This window comes from Tetrahymena thermophila (assembly GCF_000189635.1).
Source record: "Tetrahymena thermophila SB210 genomic scaffold scf_8254002, whole genome shotgun sequence".
NCBI lineage: Eukaryota > Ciliophora > Oligohymenophorea > Hymenostomatida > Tetrahymenidae > Tetrahymena > Tetrahymena thermophila.
Window position 1 is genome coordinate 58,875 of NW_002476009.1, and position 22,852 is coordinate 81,726.

The following is a 22,852-nucleotide window of genomic DNA, read 5'->3' on the forward strand; positions in this document are numbered from 1 at the left end:
ACTTGTGATTCCATTTTAATTTAGCTGTTGCTTATAGCAGTTCATTTTATTAAATTGTAAAAACAAATTCATAACTTTTAATTGTAGAAAAAAATAAAGCTTTTTGAAAAATGTATTTATGTTTAAAAAGTAAATTGGTTTTATATTAAAACATTTATTTATTCAATAGAAGATTAATTTAAAACTATTAATTCGTTTGTTTTGAAATAATTGATTGATGACTTGCTTTAAAATTGTAATTTCATATTATATTTTTAAAGAATTTTAAAAAATGTATAAATGTGTTTAACTAATAGAATTATATATGCTAGAATGCAATTTATAGTTAAAAAACGAAAGAAATTTTTTATAATATTTGTGAATATTAAAAATCAAAGCATTAAAAAATTATGAGAACAACAAGCAGTTATTTTCCATTGATAGATAAAAACAAATAGCTAAATAAAACAATAGCTGCAGAAGATTAAAATTTTAAGACAAGGCTTTCTTACAATGAAATTCCATTAACTACTTAAATTAGTAACGGGAAGCTTGTAAAGAAATAGTTAACCATGAGAGATAGTGCTTCAACTTAACAAATTGTAATTACCTGGTTAATAATTTAAATAAATTAAAATAGAATAGTTTCTACATATTATTCAAGCGTGTTTTTCAGATAATTCAAATATTTTAGCGTTTTCTTCTTGTTGGCATAAATACTTTTTTAAAAATATAGAACCCTAAAAATTTTATTAAAGACTTTTCTAACAAGCTGGAAAAGCATCAGTATGATATTGAGAAAAGAGATGAAATGATTAAAGAATTGGAATTAACTATTGAAAAGCTAAGAATTGAATATATAAATGAAAGATAAAATTCAGATGAAAAAAATAGATAAATTAAAGAACTAATTGAGAGTAACGAAAAAATTAACAATAGATTTAAAACAAATCACATAAAGTATTTTTTTAACTCTTATCTTCCTTTCTTGCTTAATTCCTTTTTTATTAATATTATGATGTTATTTAATATTTTTTTATGTAATCTTTAAATTTTAAGGATGGAGGAGCTAATAACAAAAGTCTAATTTTATGAAAAAGAATTTTAGAAAATCAAAGATGATGAAACAAAAGCGAACGAATAAAAGAATTAAGAGCTAATTTAAGCAAAAAAAATTGAAGATTTAGAGCAAAAAATCAAAGAGATGAGCAAAGAATTAAGCACTCATAAATCTTAGGTTACTGAATCAGACAAATAGAAAAATAATTAAATAAATGAATTAACTTCCAAGTTAAATGAATCTATTTAAAATGGGAGTAAATTAAAAGTACTTTCTTTTTCTCATTAATTTAATTTATCTGAAATAAATTCTTGCTAATTTTTAATTAGATCGACTTAGAAAAGAAGACATCAGAGCTTTCAAAAGCGTTGGAGACTATAAAGTCATATGAAGAAGAAAAAAAATAAGTTGAAAATAATATTTAAAGCTTAAGAAGAACCTCAACCTTAAAATAACAAGAGCTAGAAAGTAAATTCAAAGAATAAGAAGTAACTTACATTTAGTGGTATTTCTTTAATATAAATTATTACAAAATAAAAGAATCTAGCCAAAGTTCTTTCAAGTTTAAAGGAAGAAAATTCAAAGTTGAAATAAAATATGGAAGAGTAACAATAATCTAAAATTCTGTAATAAAATGAAATTACCGATCTTACCTAATAAAATAATTCATTAAAAGTAAATAATATATAATGAATGCTTGACTTTAATTCATTTTTTTTTTACTTTTATTAGGAATAAATAAATAAATTAAATGGTGAAAATAACAGCTTAAATAAATCAATTTAAGACTTTAAAACTTAAATCAGCTCTTTAGAATAATAAATCAATTAAAAAAATGATAAACTTTAAAATATGCTCAAAGAACTTGAAAATACCAGAAACAAGTAGTCATCTAATGATAAAAACCAATAAGACCTCAAATAAAATTTTAATGATCTTAAAAAAAAATTTGATGAAACAGAATAAAAAATTTCAATTATGACAGGCTAATTATAAAATATTTAAAAATCTTCAAAGAAGCTAGATGAAGCTGAGGTTTACTTTTATTTGACACAATTTAAATAACTTTTTTATTTTTTTTGAAAATCTAAAATATTTTTTTAAATAAAATTTAAAGAAAGAAATACTTAAAAGTTTAAAATGTAATTATTGTGAACAGTTTATAAAGGAACCTATTACTATTATTCCGTGTGGCCATTCATTTTGTTTTTCTTGTAAAAAGGCATATGCTAAAGATTGCATAAAATGTGGTCCAAAAGTAAAAGTAGAAGCTATGTATAGAAATGAACTTCTTGATGATATAATCGCAATGGTAAAAATACTGTAAAATTTACAAACATTCTTAAAGGTTTGATTACAAATAAATGATTGATAATCAACAAAATCACTACTAAAAATAAATATTTATAATTTTAATTATTATCTAAGAATAATATTCTATTTATATTTCAATATCTATTTATTAATTAGTTAAACTTTACCAAAAGTACTCATTCTCATTAAATTTTTACGAAATATTCAAACAAAATGCTTTTTAACTCTTAAGTAGTAATTAAAATTATAATCTAAATGAAATAAAAGATATATTTATATATTTAAAAGAAAATATATGTGTAAGTTAAAATAAAAACAGAATATTTTAAAAATTTTTAAAAATAGAATTTTACTATTTTTTAAGAAATAAATGTGAATTTAATTCACTTCATCAAAAATGTTCACAAAGTTAGCAATTCTGATTCCATCAATATAGATTAATACTCAATTTTATAATTCTAATTAAGTAAAAAATTAAATCAAGATAGTAAATTTTTTAATAAAACTAATTAAAATATAAATTAATTTATTTTATCTAATAATAAAATTTTACTAATAAACATCTGTTTTAGCTCATCTAATATAAAACACAAAGTTATCAAATTTGATACAATCAATATTATATAGATATAAATTAAATTAAATGTCATTGATAAAATAGAAAATTACTCTTACAATTTTATAAATAATAAAAATAAATTCTTAAAAATGTATTAACTAAAAATAAATAAAAAATTGATTAATTTATCTAAACTCCAAAAAATTGAATCTTTTAAATATTTTGGAGGTTTACTTTAGTGTATTATAGCTATTTAATTTATTTAGGATTGCTGATTAATTTTAAGTCTAATCCCTTGGAAATTTTCTAGCTTTGTAATTATATGTAGATAGGATTGGTATTCAGATGAATTAAAAATTTGAATTTCATAAAATTTATCAAAAAATTGAATTCCAATCATATAATTTAATTAATTAATACACAGATAATTCAAAAAAAAAATTTATATTATTTATTAATCAAAAATTAAAAAAGTTTATCATTAACTGTAAATATTTTAATTGTAATAATTTCTTGTTCAATTTTTCAACCGACTATACAAAGGAACAGCAAATTTATAAAAGCTAAATAATTAATTAGGGTAAAAAATAATACATAGTCTATTAGTTTGCTAATAAAAACATGATAGAAACATCTACTCAACCTAGTGATTATGGGTTCTTTAGGAATTTAGGCCAAGTTAGACAAGCATTAATGGAAATAAAAAATTAGATTAGCAATTAATAGTAGCAATAAAATGTAACAAAATATTAACAATAGCAGTAGCAATTATAGTAGTAATCATAATAAATTTTACTTTAGCCGTAATCAGATTTTAAGAACTTAGATTATATGAATAAAAGAGCAAGGAGTGTTGGACAAGGTTCTAAAAGATAGTTTGTAAATGGTCCTATTAGTCCTTATCAAAGCTAATTTGATTAATATAACTAAGAGAATGAGAGATTTTAACAATAATTCTAAGTTAAAAGATAAAATTTTTTTCAAGATTAGATGAATCCTTAATTTTACAATTAGTAGGCTCATTAAATTGACTTTGACCCTAGCTATAGTATGATTCTAGAGCACGATAATTCTTTAGATTACTATAATTATATGTAGTATGGAAGGAGTGCCCCTTCAGCTAGCCAAAGATATCACTTATTTTCTAATCATAGTCCTGTGCCTAGAGACAAATCTTTTGTAAATAATAATATTTTTTTATAGAATCCTGATACAAAATTATAATAAGGAAATTTAAATGCAACTAAATAGCTTAATAATTCAACAATGAATGGAATTAATAAGAATTTTATAAATGGATCTGCTATTTACGATAGTCATCATAGCATCAAACTAAGCAATTCGTTTGGGAATTAAGTAAAATAATTGCACGATGTTACTATGGATTTTGCAGGAGATGACATAATAGAGCTCAATTCATATAATAATGGTATTCAGCATGATGCTAATTTATCTTAAAATTCTATGATTGTAAGCAAGAGCTTCAATGAGAACGCCTAACAAACTCAAGGAGTTTATTAAAATTCTTAAAAAAACTCAAAAGAAGAAGCTCTATCCTCTTCAATAGCTTTAACCAAAAAGCAGGATGCTTCAGAATTACAATAGCAATAATAATAGCAAAATCAGTAGTTACAGAATTAGTAGTAGTAATAATAATAAGTATCAACCTAAGATTAGTTATCGTCTGTTTTGTAATAGCAGTAGCAGCAACAACAATAACTATAATAGCTTAAGGAATAATAACAATAATAGCTTAAGGAATAATAACCTCTTACAATTGCAGAAAGATTAGAAATTAAATTTCTAAAATAAACAATAGATTAATTATGTGAAGACAATTAAGTAATATACAATAATTTCATGGATAGCTTGAAGGTAATAGAAGCATTGAAGAAAAAAATTTAAGAGTAAGATGTTGTAATAAAATCTTCTTATGATAAATTAAAAGCAGAATATATAAAGATCAACCATTCACACAAAATACAATAGGTAAACATTATTTATATTTATTTTTTACTTATTTTAGTCTGAAATTATTATTTAAGTGTTTCTCTTTTTTCTAATAAATAGGAGTAAAATAAAAACCTCGAAAAAATGGTGAAAATATGGAAAAGTAAATTTGAAAAATTGAAAGAAAGTATCAAGAAAGGAATAGAAGAAGAATTGTAGCATGTTAATGAAAATTAAAATATAATATAACAACTCATAGTAGAAAATAATTAACTTAGAGAATTGTTAAATATATCATATAGTGATGATTTAATCAAAAAGGTTGAGTTAAAACTAGATGAAGTTGAAAATGATTTCTTTAGTAGTCACTGTTAAAAAAATAAGCCTCCTTCTGATGTTGAAATTAAGTATATGGCCTCTAACAATAAGCTCAACAAAGAATTTAAAAAATTTGTTTCTGTTGAAAAATCCTTCTAGCCTGACAATTACTTTGCTTAGAGTAAATATTTTTAAAATTAATTTAATCTCTTACTAATACTTTGTAATTTATAAAAGAAAAATAAGGGGGTTTGATTGGTTTCTAAAATAGCTTTCAAAAGTAGGGAAGTGAAAGTAAAGAAAAGATATAAGAACAAAAAGCTTTGAACTAGGCTTAAATCATTTAAGAAGGCAAAGAAGAGAAGAAGAAAAAAAGTGTAGATTATTTTGAATATGAAGAAGAAGATGAAGATGAACAAGATTATTCTCCTCCTTTTTCCAATACTATTTAGCAATCTTTTGAGCCAGAGCAAAGTAATAATAATTAGGATCAAAAATAAAGTATAATTAGTGATAAATTACCTCAAAACAGTTCTGATAATAGTGACTCTGGTAAGTCGGCATTGCTTCAAGCTTCCCAATAATTAAATTCATAATAACCTTAAACTTAAAATGCAAATAAAAATGGATCAGTAGGCCTGAGTCTGAAAGATAAATTTTCACTATAAGAGAGTAGTAATAAGCTCTAAAGCATTATGAAGCAAAGAGAAATGTAGGCTGAATTAGAGTCCAAATAAAAAGAAATGCAGACTTATCTTGAATCTAAACAAACTGAAATGTTGAATTTTGTTGATTAGTAATAATAAGAAAAAGTAAAACAATAATAATTGAATTTATTAAGCGGATTTAATGATAATGACGAAAATTTTGATGAAGAGGAAGAAGAGGAAGGATACTAGGAAGAAAATAAACTAATTTAGAATAAAATTAAAAGTAAACAATAAGCTGAACTATCATTGAAAATGGAAAGTGAGAAACTCCAAAAGGCTAAAGGTAATAAACCTGAAAGCTTAGTTATTGAAAGTGATAATTCACCAGAATAGTACTCGTTAGAAGTAAATTAATAGGCTGATTATTCTTAAAAAGCAAAAGATCTTGGAACATAACCAATTAAAAAAAATCCTGCTGTCACAAATTTATTTAGTAATACTATAAATAATGAAACAAAGCTAATAAATTAAAATATCAACAACGAAGATTATAATCATGAAGATGAAGATGAGGACGAAGATTACGAAAACGAACCTATGGAAGATTGCTATGGGCTATCTAAATAAATTCCACCTTAAAAGGAGGTTATTGATTTTTCTGATCGTGCTAGAGCTAAAGAATTACTACTTTAGCAAAGCAAACAGCTTTCTTAATAAATGCAAAATCCTAAATTTTTCAAATCAAACAGCTCAGATAAAAGTGGTCCTATTTCAAATCAAATACAATAGTAGGAATCAGATTTAACACCTTAGCAAAAACAAAGACAAGAATTTATAAAAATGATGGAAATGTCTAAAAATACTATTTAATAAAACTTATAAAGTAATAAAAATAATTTAAAAAATCAAAAATAAGAAAAATTTATAGAATCTATCAAAGACAAGCAAGATAATTAGTAAAATGTAAGCAATATTGAAAATAAAAGCAATAAAATTGAAAGCTAGGGAGTTGATTAAAAGGATTCTAAAAGTTAATTAATTAAAGAAAACAATGAAGCAGCTGTTGATGATAATTATGAAGAAGATAGCTAAAATAACATTCCAGAGGAAAGATTTAATATAGAATACAATGACTAAGATCAAGGAGATGAAGAAGATGATGATGACTAGTTAGAGGAAAATGCTTATTTCAATAAAAATTAAATTTAAAATAAAGATTAAGAACAAAAAATAACAATCAGTCCAAATGAAATAGAGGAAGATGATGATAATTAAGATGAAGAAGAAGATTCTGGGTTATAAAACGAAGGTGAATAAAACTATGATTTTGACAATCTAGAATCTCTCAAAAAACAACCTTACTTTAAAAATAAGAATAAAAGATATGCAAATTGATTTAATAATAAAATTCCATGTAAATAGCTAACTAATTCTTTAAAGAAAATTAAAATATTCAATCTAATAAATACTGATTGTTTGTTGTTCTTAAATTATTTTACAAAATTAAAAATTAATTTTGTAACAAAATATAAATCTAATTAAAAAATATATAATTGTTTCAACCCTATCTACCAACTTGTATTTACTTTTTTCTTTTAAAATTAAATTAGTATCTTTCGTTTTCTAAAAATTGTTAAAGACTATTCTCATTGATTTCATAGATTAAATATTATATTAAAAAATGAAATTTATTTTTTTTAGACTTTCATTATTACATTTAATTGTTCAGCAAATTATTAAACATTATTTGTTATAGATAATTAATTAATACAATAGATAACTACTTATCTTAACTTGTTTGATAACCCTCAAATCTATTTGAGAAATTCAAAAATAATGCTATTTATCTTTGTTAGAATTCCTTATTTAGTTTTTATAAGATATTCATTCACTTTATTTTACAAAATCTACTGAATAAAAATTGTGAAATAAATATCAATTTTTTAGAAAAAAATTAATAAGTTTTTTGTATCAAAAATTTTAAACCAGTCTTAAAATAAAATTTATATCAAAGCATAAGTCTATTTATTAGCTTAAATATGAGTTATTATTAAAGTCAATATAATTAGTTTGGTGTTCAATCAAATTAGTATGGAAGCTAATATGCTAGTAAGCATAATAAAATTAATAAAAGGTTTTTTAATTTACTTATTTGTCATAGGTTAGTATTAGGTGAGGGACCCATTTCAATCTTAATATAATAATGCATAAGCTCAAGCTGGTGGATAAAATGGATTTTAGGTCAATTTTTCAGATTCTGAGGCAGAAGAATAAGAAGATAATATTTATAGAAATAAAATGGTTGTTAATAAGGTGAATTCAAACCAGAGAAACACATAAAATGCAGCTCAAGAAAACCAATAATAAAGCGGCAAGAAATATGATAATATATATGTTTCAGGTAAGAACTAAGAGCTATACAAGAATAGAGACATTGATAAAGGTTAAGAAGATGAATTCTTTCAAGATTCTAATTAAAAACCTTTTTATGCTGCAAGTTTTGATTTTTAAGGTTAAAGTGCTCCTATAGTTTATCAAGTAAATAAGCTAATTCTCAAACTTCATTATTACTTTTTTAAAATTATACAATATGTATAAATCTTCTATCTATAAAGCACATAGCAAAACTATAATTTTAATCTGTTGATTGCAAAATAAAATTTACTTATTTATAATATAAATAGAGGATAGATTAAGTTCCTGAAAAGCCAATTTAGCTTATAGCATATGATGCAAATTAGGATAAATTTTTTTTAAATCAGGAAGCTCTATCTATTATCAAGCTATATGATGATCCAATAAGTTTTGTTTCAGTAGCTGGTAAATATCGTACAGGAAAGTCTTTTATTTTAAATAAGCTGCTAAATATTAAAGGAAAAGGAGTAAATGATCAGTTTTTTCTTAAATAAAAATATATTAACTTTCTTTTATTTTATTAGTTTAAAGTTGATGCTTCAACCTAGAGCTGCACATAAGGTATTTGGATGTGGAGTAGGCCAGTCCCTTAAGATAATAAATAAATATTCTTTATTGACACTGAAGGAAATAAAAGTGTTGAAGGAAATAAGAAACATGATGCAAAAATATTTTCTTTAGCTTTGTTGATATCAAGTTTATTTGTCTATAATAGTGTAGGCGCTATTGATGACAAGTCAATATAGGAATTATAGTTAACTACATAAATCTCTAGAAATATTCAAGTAACTAATAATGTATCATAAAATGACAAATTAATAAGCGAATACACTCCTAAATTTATTTGGTTATTAAGAGATTTTGTTTTAGAAGTAGTTGATTCTAATGGACAATAAATAACTCCTAATTAATATCTCCATAATTGCTTGACTGACTAAGTAAAATTTTTTATTTTTACTGAGCTTAATTGAAAAAATTTTATTTAAAGACCTCCATTTAGAAGCAAAGCCCAATCAGTAAAAGAGTTAGAGAAGCACTATTATAATTTTTCCGCTAAAGAGAGTGTTTTACAATGGTTAGACCTGCTACTTCAGAAGAAGATCTTAAAAATTTAGACAATCTTGCATTAGAGAGATTAAGACCATAATTCTAAAGAGAATTAAATGCATTAAGAACTAAAATATTTTAAATGGCAGACCCAAAAATGATGGAAGGAAATATATTAAAACCAGCAATATTCGTAGAACTTATTAAAAAGTATGTTGATTAGATTAATGAGAAAGATGGTGTCCCAGATATAAAATCTGCATGGGATAATATTTTAGAGGGTGAAGCTTAAGTTAGTTATGAAAAAGCTATTCAAGCCTATCAAGAAGTTAGAATTTATTTTTTTTAAACTTAAAAATATTCAAATTAACTTTTTAAAAAATAAGATGAAAATAAAGCTTTTCAGCTCTGACGAAAAAACGTTCACATAAAAGCAAATAGAAGAAAATATTAAGAAGCTAAGGTAGTATGCCACTAAAATTTTTGAAGATGGTATTTCTGTAAAACAGTAAAATGAGTATTACACAGATTACAAACAGAAACTTGAGCTTTTAATATAAAACTAAGAGAAAATGATAGAATAAGAAAATAATACCTTTGCTGATACGTATTAAATTATTTTATTTTATTTAAAGAAAGACTTATTTTTTGAAAATTGATATAAAATATATAGAGGAAATTAGGAGATATTGATAGAAATGCATAATGATTTTAATGCTCAGCACTTTGATTTAGAAAACATAGAAGAATTTGCTCAAAAAGTGAAAGAGTAATGAATGAAAAAAATAACTAGCTTAACATTTAATTTTATCTTTTCTTTTTTTTATAAATAGGGCGATTTTAAGGTATAATTAAGAAGGCAAAGGGTCAAACAAAATGGAGATCTTTTCATAATACTTCCCAGATATTTTACATGAATAATTACTAAGATTAGCTACTGGTAACAATCATGCTTAGGAAATAGAAGAGCTATAGGCTTAAATTTAAACATTAAAGCAACAGCTAGCTGATACAAAGAAAAATGCAGAACTCTAAAAAACGAATGTAAATTAAATAATTTTTGCTCTTAAAAATAATAATTCAATTTAAATTAAAAAAAAAGGCTGTTGCAGAATATAAAAAGTAAGTTGAAACTTTAAAATCATAAATAGCAAATTACGAACAAGCAGAAAAAGACAATAAGTCTTTGATGGACGTGCTGTAAATATTATTATAAAAATTTTGTACATTTAATTAAAAATTGTTATATTTTTAGTAAAAAGAAAGCAAATAATGCAACAGAAGAAAATCAGAAACTTGAATAATAACTCCAAGCTAAGGAGGCTGAGTTGATGAAGATTTAAATCTAACTTAAAGTAAGTTTCTTTAATTTTAGAAAAAAAGTTAATTTATACATATAAAAAGGAAGCCTAACTTGCTGCTAAGAAGAATAAATCAAAGTGTGGCTGTTTTTGATTAGAAAAATAAATAAATATTCTAAAATATTTAATTTTTTTCAAAATTATAATAAAAATTAAATTATTTCAGCTGCTATTTAATAAATATAGCAAATTAATTAAACTTGTTAAAGAGAGATAAAGATTTAACAAATTAAAGTTACTAATTATTTATTTATAAATTAAAAACTATTATACAAAATATGTATGCATATTCAAATATATATAAGTATTATTCAAATAGTAAGTTTATGAAGTTATTATTCATTTATTTAATTCTAACTGATATAACGTAAATAGCTTTTAGCATAAATATATTTCTCTTTTTTACATTTATTAATCTCACTATTGCACTAAATTGTGATTGACTTTATCACTTCTTTCCTTCCAATAAAGCTTGTAATTCTTCTTTTAGCTTTGTGTTATTTTATTTGATTTTTTCTGTTTCAACTCTATGTATTTCATTTTCATTGTTTAATTTTTCATTTTCATTCTTTTTGGTAAAAGATATCTTTTCTTCAAGCTCATCCACAGCTTTGCTAAGTTCTTCACACTCCCTTTCTAATTACATTATTTGAGTTCTCATATCAGTTTTTTTCTTTTTTAATAGTTTTAAATGTTTGAATTTGTTGATTTGTTTATTTATTTTTATATAAATAAATAAATAATCTCATAAAGTTATTTTAAAAAGCTAATTACTTATTCAGAATCAATCATTTTTCTCATGCCATAAGCGATTGAGGATTCGTACAAAGTTTTATAAGCTTCTAATTAATTTTTGAATTCATCCCTTACTCTAACAAGCAATAAACCTCTTTATCTGCAATCTATAGTAATTTATCTAATTAATTCATCAAAGCATTATTCGTAAAGTTCTTCTCTAATTGGGCATATACCTGTTATTATAACCAAAAGTTGTTGGTTTGATTACATTAATATTAAATAATATATATTTTTTTATGTTGAGCACATTTATATATTAAATTGCTAAATATTAACCTGTTTCTCTAGCTTATCTTTATTATAATTTGCGATCAAGATCTTCTTAAAGTTAAATAACTTCAGTTCTTGTCGCAGGTGTTGAAAGAACTGTTTGTATCCATAATTATCCATTTTCTAATGTATATTCTTTTGGAGGTAAAATCTATGATAATATATCTTCTGTTCTGTGTGTTTCCTTCTTTTCTTACATTTAAGTCTAGTTAATCATCTAAGACTAATTTGCATTAGCTCCAGAAGGCCCAGTTTAAGAAGGCTTCTTTTTAATATCTTTTTTTTTTCCTGCAACAGAAACCAAAACTGGAGTTGAATATTTAACTAAGCTATTATTTGCTGGAATCATGTTTGTTTTACTACCTTAAAATTTAGTATGTTATATAATTGAATTCTATTCCTTATTCTAATAATAAAGCAAAACAAATTTTCTTTTTAATTGACAAAAAATTATGTATATAGCTTTTAAATAATAAACAAAATATATTGATCAATCTAAATAGATTTAAAAGTTACCTTTATTTATTATTATTATTAATATTACTATTAACCTTTTTTTAACTAAATAGTATTTTAATTATTTATTCAAAATTTATTAACAGAAAATTTCAAAATAACACAATTAAAATCATTCTTCCCATCAGTTTTTTAAACTTTTTAGGAAATTATTTTCTTAAACAAACACAATTTTGGAACAAATTAATTTAAATATTGTTATCAATTTTTCTTTAATTGTTTAAAATAAGTAAATGAATAATCCTTAATTAAATTTTCAAAAAATAATAAAAGAAGAGAAAGTATCAATTTTATTTATAGAATATTACATGAATATAAATATATTATTTTTTAAATTTATATTCTTAATCGAGTAATAAAAATATTTTGATTATTATAAAAATTTTAAAGCTTTTAGATTAATGTTTTTAAAATTTAGAAATAAAAAGGATCATAAATAGTATAATAGATGAATAGCTAAGTATTATTTACTAAAATAAGAATAGTTATTATATACTAAACCATGCTAAAAATAAAATGTAAGTCTTTTCTAATGAAGCCCCTATTAAAAAGACAAGTAAAATAAAAAATTTTCTAGAAAAAGAGAGGGATGTAATTAGAATAACGATTGTAATTTACTTAATAGCTTGATAAAAATTAATTTATGAATGTAAATTTCTTTCAATTATTGTTAAAAAACTAAAATAATTAAAATTAATCAGAAATATCATTAATTTATCAAATTTACCTTTTTTATCTTTTTAATTTAAATAATAAATTAATTCTAAAATAAACATTTATTAAATGTTTCTAAAACTATTTATAAATTCATCTATTTTTAGAAACTTTTGTTCAGAAAAAAATAAAAATTTATAGACATTTAAAAGAAAATTTTATATAATTTTTCTATATTATAATTAATTTAAAATGTCTATTATATGTTAATTGATAATTTTAAGAAATTAAAATATACTGATTTTGATTGCTTATAAATTATTTAATTTAATAATTTTATCAATTCTTTATAATATAAAAATGGAAATAGGAAAACATTGTGCAGTTAAAGATTGCAACTAATTAGATTTTTTACCTTTTTAATGCTCAGAATGCAACAAAAATTTCTGTTAAAACCATAGATACTAATAAGATCACAATTGCGAAAAATTGCATGCTTAAAAAAAGGAAATTGATATTCATAATGCTCATAAAGCTCCAAAATGCCCTGTTAAAGGATGTAAAAATGTGCTTTCTATTGTAAATGAATTTACTTGTGAAATTTGCAAGACAAGAGTATGTTTGACACATAGATACGAAGATGCACACGAGTGCAAAAGTTCTAAAAATAATAAAGATGAAAAGAAATCTTAAAATAAAGAGTAAAAACCAGCAATAGAAATACAAAGTAAGCAAGAAAAACCTAAAAAAACATCTTTTTTTATGTGCTGCTTTAGTGGAAAGCCAAAAGTAGATAAAAAATAAAAACAAAAATAAAGTAACAATAACCAAGCCTAAATAGTTTAGCCTTAAAAATAAGCATAAAAATGAATATTTAGTTCATATAAAATTGACTGATTTTTCAAAAGATATTTCTATATACAATAAAGAGTTTAATAATTATAATCCTTCTTAAACTGCAAATATAAGGATATAAAAAATGTCTATAGATTTTTTAAACTGAATAGATAAATATCTCAAAACTACCTTCCATAGATTTATTTAAAATAGAAAAGTAATAAAAAATTAAAAGAAGCATTTAAATTTAAAGAAAAAAATTATTTATTTATTTAAAAAATGTAATTTAAAGTTAATTTATATATTTTATTAATAAATATATTCCAATATTATAAAAAAATTAAAACAAATATGAATAAATTATTAAGAATATAAAATCTGCAGTATGTATTATTAGTTTAATAGAGTAAAAAAAATTATTTATATCCTACAAAAAAAGTTTTGTACATATTTTTATATTTAAAATTTTCAATAAACTATCAATAATTAAATTAATTTTTAATGGCCAAACATTTATAAATTATATTTATCAGTTTAAAATTTCATTTACATTTTTTTAGAATAAAAACAGATGTTTCTTGTATCATATCATAATTGTTAAAATCATTTATGATTAATTTTTATTAATATTAAATTTTTAATATTTTGAATAAATAAAATAGCTAAGTTAACTTTTTTTTAGTGCATTAAATATAAATAAGCAAGATTTATTTCATAAAAATTATTTATTTATACTCATTTTAATTATTCTACATTAAATAAAGTTGACTCAGGATTTATTTTATGCTTTTTGAGTAGATCAAGTAATTTCTTTTTATGGTCTTCTAATTCATTAATTCTTTTATTTAAGTGTGTATTGATTTCAAACATTTCATCATATTTTTTGTTCGAAAGTTCCTTTTAGTTAAATTATTAATAAATAAATTATTATTTTAAGATATTTTTTAAATGAAATTACCTGTTTGATTTCTGTAATATGTTCTTCAAGTTGTAAGTTTTCTATTTAAATATCTTGCTTTTAGCTCTATAATTCTTTTATTTAATTTAAAAGCTCTTATCTATAATCCATAACCTTTAAATTTTATATTAATAAATAGATAAAACAAATAATTTTAAAAGTATATAAACATACTTCCATAATAATTTCCTCCTTTTAATGTATAATTCCCTTTAGATCTTTCACTTTATTTTTTTCTCTTCCTAACATATCAACTAGCTTTGCTACCTAAGCTTCAATTTCTTTCTTTTCTATTTAAACTTTTGATCTCATTTAAGATTCTGTCCTATTATTTGATTTTAAAATATATTAAAAGCATATCTATTTAAATTAAAAAATTAATCAATTAATAACAAAATTTCTAAACAAACAAAAAACAATAATGATTTGATTTGATTAGATTAGATTAGATTAGATTACTTAAAAAGTATTGCATATGTATCTATATCTTTTTTGACTTTTTGGAATTCGTCTTGGAGTGTATATTAAATAGCTTCTAACTCTTTCAGTTTTGGAAGAAAGACTTTATTTACCTGCTTAAGTTCTTCCTCTGTTTCTTTCAATTTATCTCTTAAGTTTTATAGTTAGCTCAAACTTCCTTATGTGTTTTTTCTTAATTCTTCTATTTCTCTTTCTTTTCTTGCCACTATCATCTATTTATTTTAATTTTACTTTAAGATGTATTTTAATATTTCAAAAACTATTACTTGCAATTCCTCGTTATGGTCTTTCAATTTTTTTACCTCGTTGGCATCCTAAGTTCTATGTTTATCAAAAAAATATTAAACATAAATAAAATTAATTATTCTATATAAGAAGTAAATAAATACCTGATATTTGATTGAATTTCATAATATTTTTGCTATAAAGCTTCATTATTTTTGGTTAAGGTTTCTATTTTTCCTCTTAAAGATCTAACTATAACTTAGTTTTAGTTGACATCTACGAATCTATCAGCCTCTTCATTAAGTTTTGCATAATCTCTCAAATTATCTATCATTTCATCAAAATTTTCTGTAAATATCTTCAACATAACTGTTAGTTTAGCAGTGCTTGGTTCATCTTGGTTTGTATTTTTTTTATTTTATCCATATTAAAATGTTTAATTTTGATTTTAATTTGTTGTCTGTATATTCTACAAAATTTAAAAAGGACCATCCATTTTAAAATTAATTTCTTTGAATTCTGGTTTAGTAGGTATATAGTTATACTTTTCATTTTAAAATTTGATCCAATCAATTATATATTTTATTTAAGCGTGTACATATTCATCCATAGTCATATTCATATCTCTCCATAAAACCTATTTATTTATTTAAAATAATCAAAATATCTGTTAAAAATAAATAATTAAAAGCAAAATTAATATTAGATTATTGTTAGGATTAAAGCTTTATATATTTACTAGTTTTCTATACAAAAGAGATCTTATAATTTATGAAACTAAACCATCTTTGATATTTATCATCCTAAATACGATTTCAAAGTAGTTTGTACCTTTTAATACGAAATTCATATTATTTTTTCCTTTTGTTCTAAAAATTTACTTTAATTGAGGGAATTTCTAACGTTTTCAATCTCATTTTCAATTGAAAACTGCATTTTTTCCCAAGACAAATCAGCTTTTACATCTTTCTTTTATGGATTAAAATTTAGTTTAATAATTCCCAATAAATCAATTAACTCCTATTTCATTATATCCAAAAATTTCTCACAATATCTCTTAAATTCTAAATGTTTATCTTCTCCATCTCCTTTGTTATTTGCTTGGCTATTGAAATTCTTGATATAGTTTAGCTATTTTGAATAGAAGAAGCTTGGTAATTAGAATAATAGATTTAAAATGCATATAAAAAATAATTTTATAGATTTAATTACCTATCCATTCAACATACTACCAATTTAATCAAATGTCTTTTTCATTTTGTCCATATTATCCAAAACATTTTTTTTCTCCTACATTCTACAAATATGTTAAAAAATATTCATTTAAATCATCATAAACTTAATATCACATACTGCTATCTAGATTATGAAAAGTTAGATACTAAAGACTTCATTACTTAAGTGTTATATTTTTACTCTGTTTACATTTTATCTTTCCTATTTTGAAAATTATGTAAATTTCTTTAATACTTGATATTAAACTGATATTGCAATTAATTTTTTTAATATTTATATCTTTTAAAGAATCCAAGCCAACCATCAAAAAATTTATAATTTTTATCTCATAAAAAATACTAAATTTCTGAAATATAGTTTAAAGAAAACTAAAAGGCTCCAATGATTTTCTAATTTTTAAACGTTTAACCAATTAATTAACAAAAATTACATCACTTTATAATAATTGTAAAAATATTAATTAGAAAAAATAAGTAAATAAATTGACTTATCTATAAAAAATACTTTATTTACTAAAATTAATTTTCAAAATAAATTGTTCTAATTTAATAATATTAATTTCTCATTTTCTTTATCATTTTATAAAAAAATGATCAACAGATTATTTTGTTAATATTTTTTCTACTAGTTTAATTATTAAATTAATTAAAAGGGAAATTTCTTATTTTTTATTTAGAAAAGTTTATTTGATTAATTTGAAAATATTTAATCATCTTCTAAAAGATTTAGAATTCAAAATGGAATAAATGAATAAAATAATAAATAAATAAATAAATAAATAAATAAATAAATGGATATTAACTTAAAAATATTTTTTGATTGAAGAAAATATTTTACAATTTAATAAATAAATTTTTCACAAATTATTTGATTGGTTGTATGAATTAATATACTACTTGCTTTCATCTATCATAATTGATGTATTATGACTATTAATTTTAAGTAGTTTTTGACTTTTATTTATAGTTGTAATAGATTTTATCTAATTCCATCTTAAATCTTTGGGTTAAAAAATATCGTTTAGATCATCTAACTTGCTTATAGATTCTTCGTATTGATCATTGAGTTCTGATGGCTAGCTAATTTTATCTTTGGCTTAAATATTTTACAAAGTTATAATTGGATTTAAATTTGTCTAATTTTGAAAATCTTCTTATTTGATTTAATTTTTGACTTCAGGATCAAGCATTTTCAAAATTTTTTTATCTATTATTGATCTAGCTTTCTTTCTAATAATATTGAAATATGATTTTTTAACACTATCAAAAGACTATTTCCTATCCATTTATTGATTTGGAGACGAAAGTTCTTTTTTATTTTCTTTTACAAATTTAGACTAATCATCTACTTTATTTTTATAGTCATCTATGATGAGTACAGGCTTTGGAAGATATTCAAACAATTTTATTTAATCTTCATTAAGTAAAAGTTGTTTTAGCTTATCAACCTCTATTAACTTTTTAATTATGTTCAATAAATCTAAATGATCGAATATCTTATTCGAAGCATAATTTATAAGTTTAGATTCAGTAGATCTACAGCAACCCCAGCATTTCCATGTATTCCATAAATATTTTATTAAATTAAATTTAATATTTTTCATTTGAGGCTAACTTTCTTCACCTTGATCATCTTAATTGACTTTTGTGCTTATGTTGTTAAAAAATACTTATCCATTTTAATTACTTTCATCTTTTTTGAAGTTAGGAGTTAGAGTATTGTTAGCTAAATTAGTAGGAGTATTTTTTTCAGTTTTTTAGCAAATAATTTAAGATTCAATTTTGGTTTGAATGAAATTTTTAATAGCATCGCCTTATTTTCTTTCTCTAATTACCTATTATTATTAATTTGACTTCTTCTTTATATCGAATACCTCATTTAAAAGTTTATGATTTAAGTCATCTTATGAAAATCGTCTTAAGGTTAAATACCCAAGCATCAAAAGGAAATTGTAAAATCCTCCAACCTAAGAAAAGGCATTACCAAGTTTCATATAGTTCCTCTAATAAACGTTTTCTTTGTTTTTCTCATAGACAACTGTAAAATCAAATAAAATATTTGAGGTGCTTGGTAGAACTATTTCTCTATCAGACGAATAAGATATTGTTTGAGTAATTTACTAACTAGAAGTAATTCTAGAATAGTCACTTACTACTTTGGAGTTAATAAGCGATAGAAATATATCCTTTTCAAAGTTTGGTCCTGTTGTCCAAAATAAATTCTTCCCAGTTGATTAAAAAGGTTTTTTCCTTTCTTTAATGTTAATAAATGTATCTGAGATATAAACTGCAAGAGTAGCTCTTGACAGCATTTAATCAATTACTGTCTAATTTTAACAGTTTGAACCTTGGCATTTAGAAAACTAAAACTCGATTGAGGCATATGCATTTGCTGAAAATTCTCCTTATATATAAGGAGTATTATTTTCAATCGAAAGACAATACATTTCTTAGTAAGGGAGATGCATAAAATATTGTTTAGAATCCTCAATTTAAAAATGTCTTTCACTACAACGTTCTAATTTAATTTCATATTATTTAGAAGAAGAGTCTTGATTTGTTCCTGAAATATCAGTTTCATTTCTATTAATTACATTTTAGAATGCTTTTACTGTATAAATACCGTCTCCAAAGTAATGCTAATAATTCGAATCTTATATTCCCAAAGCGATTATAAAGCTTTTAGGTGTTATTTAAAAAGCCTCTTACTAATAAACATAGTTTGTTTACTGAATCACAGTAGGATTTTCCTAATAAATAAGCTCATAAAGGATATAATATGATTAGTAAATTATTAAGCCCCATATAACTAAAGTAGCGAGCCCTCCTAATTTCGTTTTATGACATGACCTTTATTTAAATCTTATTCCTACTCCCTATCCAAATAGATCAAATTTTTCTATTGAATAGATGAGATTTTTAATTAATTAAGGCATCTTAATTTTTTTGATTTTTTTTGATTTTTAATTTTGATTAATAATTAACCATATAACTATTATTAAATTATTTTAAATAAATGGATAAAATTTTGGGAAAACTCATACATATAAAGTAAGTAATTATAGAGTTTTTATTTACTAATTCAGCATAAAATTACTCGAAGATTACAAAAGAAGAACTTTTAGTCAGTATGTTTGTACTAATTTATATTACTAACTCTTTAGTTCTAATTTAATATTCTACTTGTTACTTTAGTAAACATTTTTTTTTGGTTGCAAATATATAAATTTTAGATTGTGGTGAAGTGCTTCATATAATTTTTGTATTTTTTGTTTCATCCTAATATATCCTATTTAATTTTATTTCAAGCTGCAGATGTTTGTTAAAAATACTGATTTTAAACAAATTGCACTTAACTAAATACCTGTTTATAATTGTAACAAAGTTTATTAACATGTTTACTAATTACTTTGATTGATAAAATTTGCATTTTTAAAAATATAATCTATATATTCGATAAATAATAATTGCAATAAAAACCTATTTTCTTTATAATATATGTAATTTTTTAATAATGTCAGTATTAAATTTAGATAAAAATAATTAATGATCGCTCAATAATATATATAAAATAATTAATTATAAAAAAGAATGAATTATATATTTTAATTTAGTTTATTGACATAAAATATCAAAATTATTATAGCTTAAAAATTATTTATGTTTAATATATTTTCAGTTCATTAAAAAACTTTTTATTGTTATTAAAAAATGAAAGAATGCATTGTGTAAAAAATTAACTAATTACAAATATTCACTTTATTGGATTAATTTTTTATGATTTTTTTTTAGAAAAGATTTAAGAGATTTATTAAAGTGGAAAGCATCAGAGGAAAATTTTTTACTGATATAAATACCAAAATGAAAAATCCATCCATTTAATAAATGATATTAAAATTTAATTGCCAATTGATTAAAGAAAGTTTATTTTTTAAAACATTTCCAAGTTTCTATTTTAACAAAATTATTTTTTTATAAAAAAAATAAAATTTAGCAAATCAAAAGGTAAATTAAAAAATTATCTATTGTTTTGAATAGTAAAAATGTAATAATCTATAATGCTTAAAGAGGTGGATTTTTAATAAAATTATGATTACTGATGAAATATATTTATATTTAATTAAGCAATTATCATTTAAAGTTATCTAAATCATTTAAATTTTTTTAGATAATTAATGAAGCTATATTATATATTAAAAAGCTTTTTAAATGAATTTTCAAAATTTTAAATGATAAATATAAAGAAATTTATTTCAATTATTTTTATCAAAAATAGTAGATTTAAGCTAAACCTTAAATATATTATTTATAATGAATAAAAAGGAAAGCAAATAAATTATTTTAAATAAAAATTTAAGTGGAAATATATTGTAAAAAGATTATAATAACAAATTAATAAATAGACCATAATTAAATTATTTACTATAGAATTAATAATATTAGATCAGTAATAGAAAGTAAATTATTTAATCTTCTTCTCATATTTTTTAATAATTTTAAATATAAAGTTAATTTTAAATAATATTTCAGAGAAAAAATAAATAAAAGTAATTAATTCTCTTGAAATATGAATTTCTTTATTTTGAATTTAAATTAGATATAAATTAATTACTCTTAATATTAATATATTAAATATATTATTTAAATAGAAATAAATTTTAAATATTTACTAATTTTTATTTTAATTTAAAAATAAATAATCAAAATATGAATTAAATAAATTATTAAATTACTCAATAAAGTTATTATAGATTTTTTTTTAATTTTTTAATCAATAATGGAGAAGATGAGTCTTTACATAGCTAAGTGGCATTCTCCATTTTATTTAATTTTAGAGTTGATAAATCTTCTCTTACATTTTATTTACTAATAGGAGATACTAAATCTTAATTATCAACTTTTCTTTTCCTTGTTGATCTAGTATTTATTGAAGTTGCCTATTGAATTTCTTGTTATATATTGTTGTTTGACTCTCTTTTCTAATAGGCAGTTCTATCATACTCAGTTCCAGTTTAGTTAGAATCTTATATTGAAAGTAGCTTATTCCCTTCTATCTTATCTTGTAACTTTTTAATTTCATTTTCAAGCTATTTGCTAAGCTTTTACTAGTTACTAAGCTATTCTTGTATTTAATTTATAGTTAAGCTACTCTCCTAATAACTATCTCCTAAATTAAATCCACATTTTTTTGATTTTGATATTATCTTAATTAATGTTTCTTTTTAGAAAGGAGCTGTTTCTTTTTTTCCAATTGACTCTGTAAATTTCTTCGATAAACGCTTTATTTCACAATGGTATTCAGCATCCTGCACCATTTTTTGGAATTTTTATTGTATTTCTGATAAATTTTCTAATACTTTTATTGCAGATTCAACATTTTAATTCAAATTTTCTTTGATTTCATTAAATTTTTTTTCATCATCAATTTATACCTTAATGGAATTACATTTATTAGTAATGCATTAAATTTTTTATTTTTCATGAATCAAATGCTTTTGTCTCTTATCGCAAGTACTGCATATTTCTTCAGAGCAATCTAAGCAGACGAATTCTAGGAGTTATTTGCATTAAAAGCAATTCATTTAAAAATGTATGTTACTTTTTAATTAGCTTTTAAATTATTTTTGTAGTGTTAATTAATATTAATCAAAGATATTCTGACAGGTTTAGATTCTACTTTTGATTTCAAATTTTTGATTTTTAATTCTATTGAAAAGTAATTCATTTAGGCGGGTTAATCAAATACTAACAAACAAACTATTCATTCTTTATCTTGTAAAATTAATTTATTCCATATTATCATTTATTTAAATTTAATTATTAATAAATTAATTTATTTTTTATAACAATTTATTATTTCAGTCAAAGATTCAAAATTCTAATTAAAATAATAAAACTTATTCTAAAAATTTATAAAAAAAAATAATTTTCTATTCTTTCATTTAAATTTATCATTTATTTACTTAAATAATTGATTATTGTAAATAAAAATTATTTTGTTTAATTTTTATTAAAAATTTAAAAATCAATCAATACAAAATAAGGAATAAGAATGTTGTCATTATTAAATATAATTTTAAAAAAAATAGAAATTAAAATGATCTCAAAGAATTTTAATAATTAAAAAATTACCATTTTTTTAGCAAAATAAAAATTTACAATTTATTAAGAATAAATTCATGCTTGGTGGTACTAGTGATTGAAGATAAAAATACACCTATTTATT

General features: G+C 21.6%; 8 protein-coding genes across 8 annotated transcripts; 4 read left to right on the forward strand and 4 right to left on the reverse strand. All coding sequences in view use genetic code 6, as the record gives it.

Annotated features, from left to right (window-relative positions):
- Positions 1-389: 389 nt before the first annotated feature.
- TTHERM_001129699 (hypothetical protein) lies at positions 390-2,393 on the forward strand (the record flags this gene model as incomplete). The annotated part of the gene is made up of 7 exons (XM_012800719.1): positions 390-581; positions 716-939; positions 1,039-1,306; positions 1,369-1,527; positions 1,580-1,714; positions 1,772-2,074; positions 2,157-2,393. The coding sequence occupies 7 exons, from the start codon at positions 390-392 to the stop codon at positions 2,391-2,393; spliced, it is 1,518 nt and encodes a 505-aa protein (XP_012656173.1).
- Positions 2,394-3,257: 864 nt separating this feature from the next.
- TTHERM_01129700 (hypothetical protein) lies at positions 3,258-7,225 on the forward strand (the record flags this gene model as incomplete). Its single annotated transcript, XM_001026665.2, has 3 exons — positions 3,258-4,901; positions 4,983-5,361; positions 5,418-7,225. 3 exons carry the CDS (start codon positions 3,258-3,260, stop codon positions 7,223-7,225), a joined length of 3,831 nt encoding a protein of 1,276 aa, XP_001026665.2.
- A 566-nt stretch (positions 7,226-7,791) lies between these two features.
- Positions 7,792-10,983, forward strand: TTHERM_01129710 (amine-terminal domain guanylate-binding protein; the record flags this gene model as incomplete). The annotated part of the gene is made up of 10 exons (XM_001026666.4): positions 7,792-7,939; positions 7,992-8,368; positions 8,515-8,712; positions 8,770-9,183; positions 9,234-9,620; positions 9,679-9,899; positions 9,966-10,061; positions 10,126-10,336; positions 10,395-10,492; positions 10,548-10,983. The coding sequence occupies exons 1-10, from the start codon at positions 7,870-7,872 to the stop codon at positions 10,981-10,983; spliced, it is 2,508 nt and encodes an 835-aa protein (XP_001026666.4). The 5' UTR covers positions 7,792-7,869.
- Positions 10,984-11,101: 118 nt separating this feature from the next.
- Positions 11,102-12,070, reverse strand: TTHERM_01129720 (33 kDa inner dynein arm light chain, axonemal protein; the record flags this gene model as incomplete). Its single annotated transcript, XM_001026667.1, has 3 exons — positions 11,102-11,326; positions 11,428-11,624; positions 11,728-12,070. The coding sequence occupies 3 exons, from the start codon at positions 12,068-12,070 to the stop codon at positions 11,102-11,104; spliced, it is 765 nt and encodes a 254-aa protein (XP_001026667.1).
- A 1,181-nt stretch (positions 12,071-13,251) lies between these two features.
- On the forward strand, positions 13,252-13,761 carry TTHERM_01129730 (AN1-type zinc finger protein; the record flags this gene model as incomplete). Its single annotated transcript, XM_001026668.1, has 1 exon — positions 13,252-13,761. The coding sequence occupies one exon, from the start codon at positions 13,252-13,254 to the stop codon at positions 13,759-13,761; it is 510 nt and encodes a 169-aa protein (XP_001026668.1).
- A 702-nt stretch (positions 13,762-14,463) lies between these two features.
- On the reverse strand, positions 14,464-16,818 carry TTHERM_01129740 (hypothetical protein; the record flags this gene model as incomplete). The annotated part of the gene is made up of 10 exons (XM_001026669.2): positions 14,464-14,625; positions 14,687-14,800; positions 14,861-15,011; positions 15,146-15,378; positions 15,433-15,487; positions 15,556-16,028; positions 16,131-16,222; positions 16,273-16,522; positions 16,604-16,688; positions 16,745-16,818. The coding sequence occupies 10 exons, from the start codon at positions 16,816-16,818 to the stop codon at positions 14,464-14,466; spliced, it is 1,689 nt and encodes a 562-aa protein (XP_001026669.2).
- Positions 16,819-17,483: 665 nt separating this feature from the next.
- TTHERM_01129750 (transmembrane protein, putative) lies at positions 17,484-19,562 on the reverse strand (the record flags this gene model as incomplete). Its single annotated transcript, XM_001026670.1, has 1 exon — positions 17,484-19,562. The coding sequence occupies one exon, from the start codon at positions 19,560-19,562 to the stop codon at positions 17,484-17,486; it is 2,079 nt and encodes a 692-aa protein (XP_001026670.1).
- Positions 19,563-21,359: 1,797 nt separating this feature from the next.
- TTHERM_01129760 (hypothetical protein) lies at positions 21,360-22,337 on the reverse strand (the record flags this gene model as incomplete). Its single annotated transcript, XM_001026671.2, has 1 exon — positions 21,360-22,337. The coding sequence occupies exon 1, from the start codon at positions 22,206-22,208 to the stop codon at positions 21,360-21,362; it is 849 nt and encodes a 282-aa protein (XP_001026671.1). The 5' UTR covers positions 22,209-22,337.
- Between the last annotated feature and the right edge of the window lie 515 nt (positions 22,338-22,852).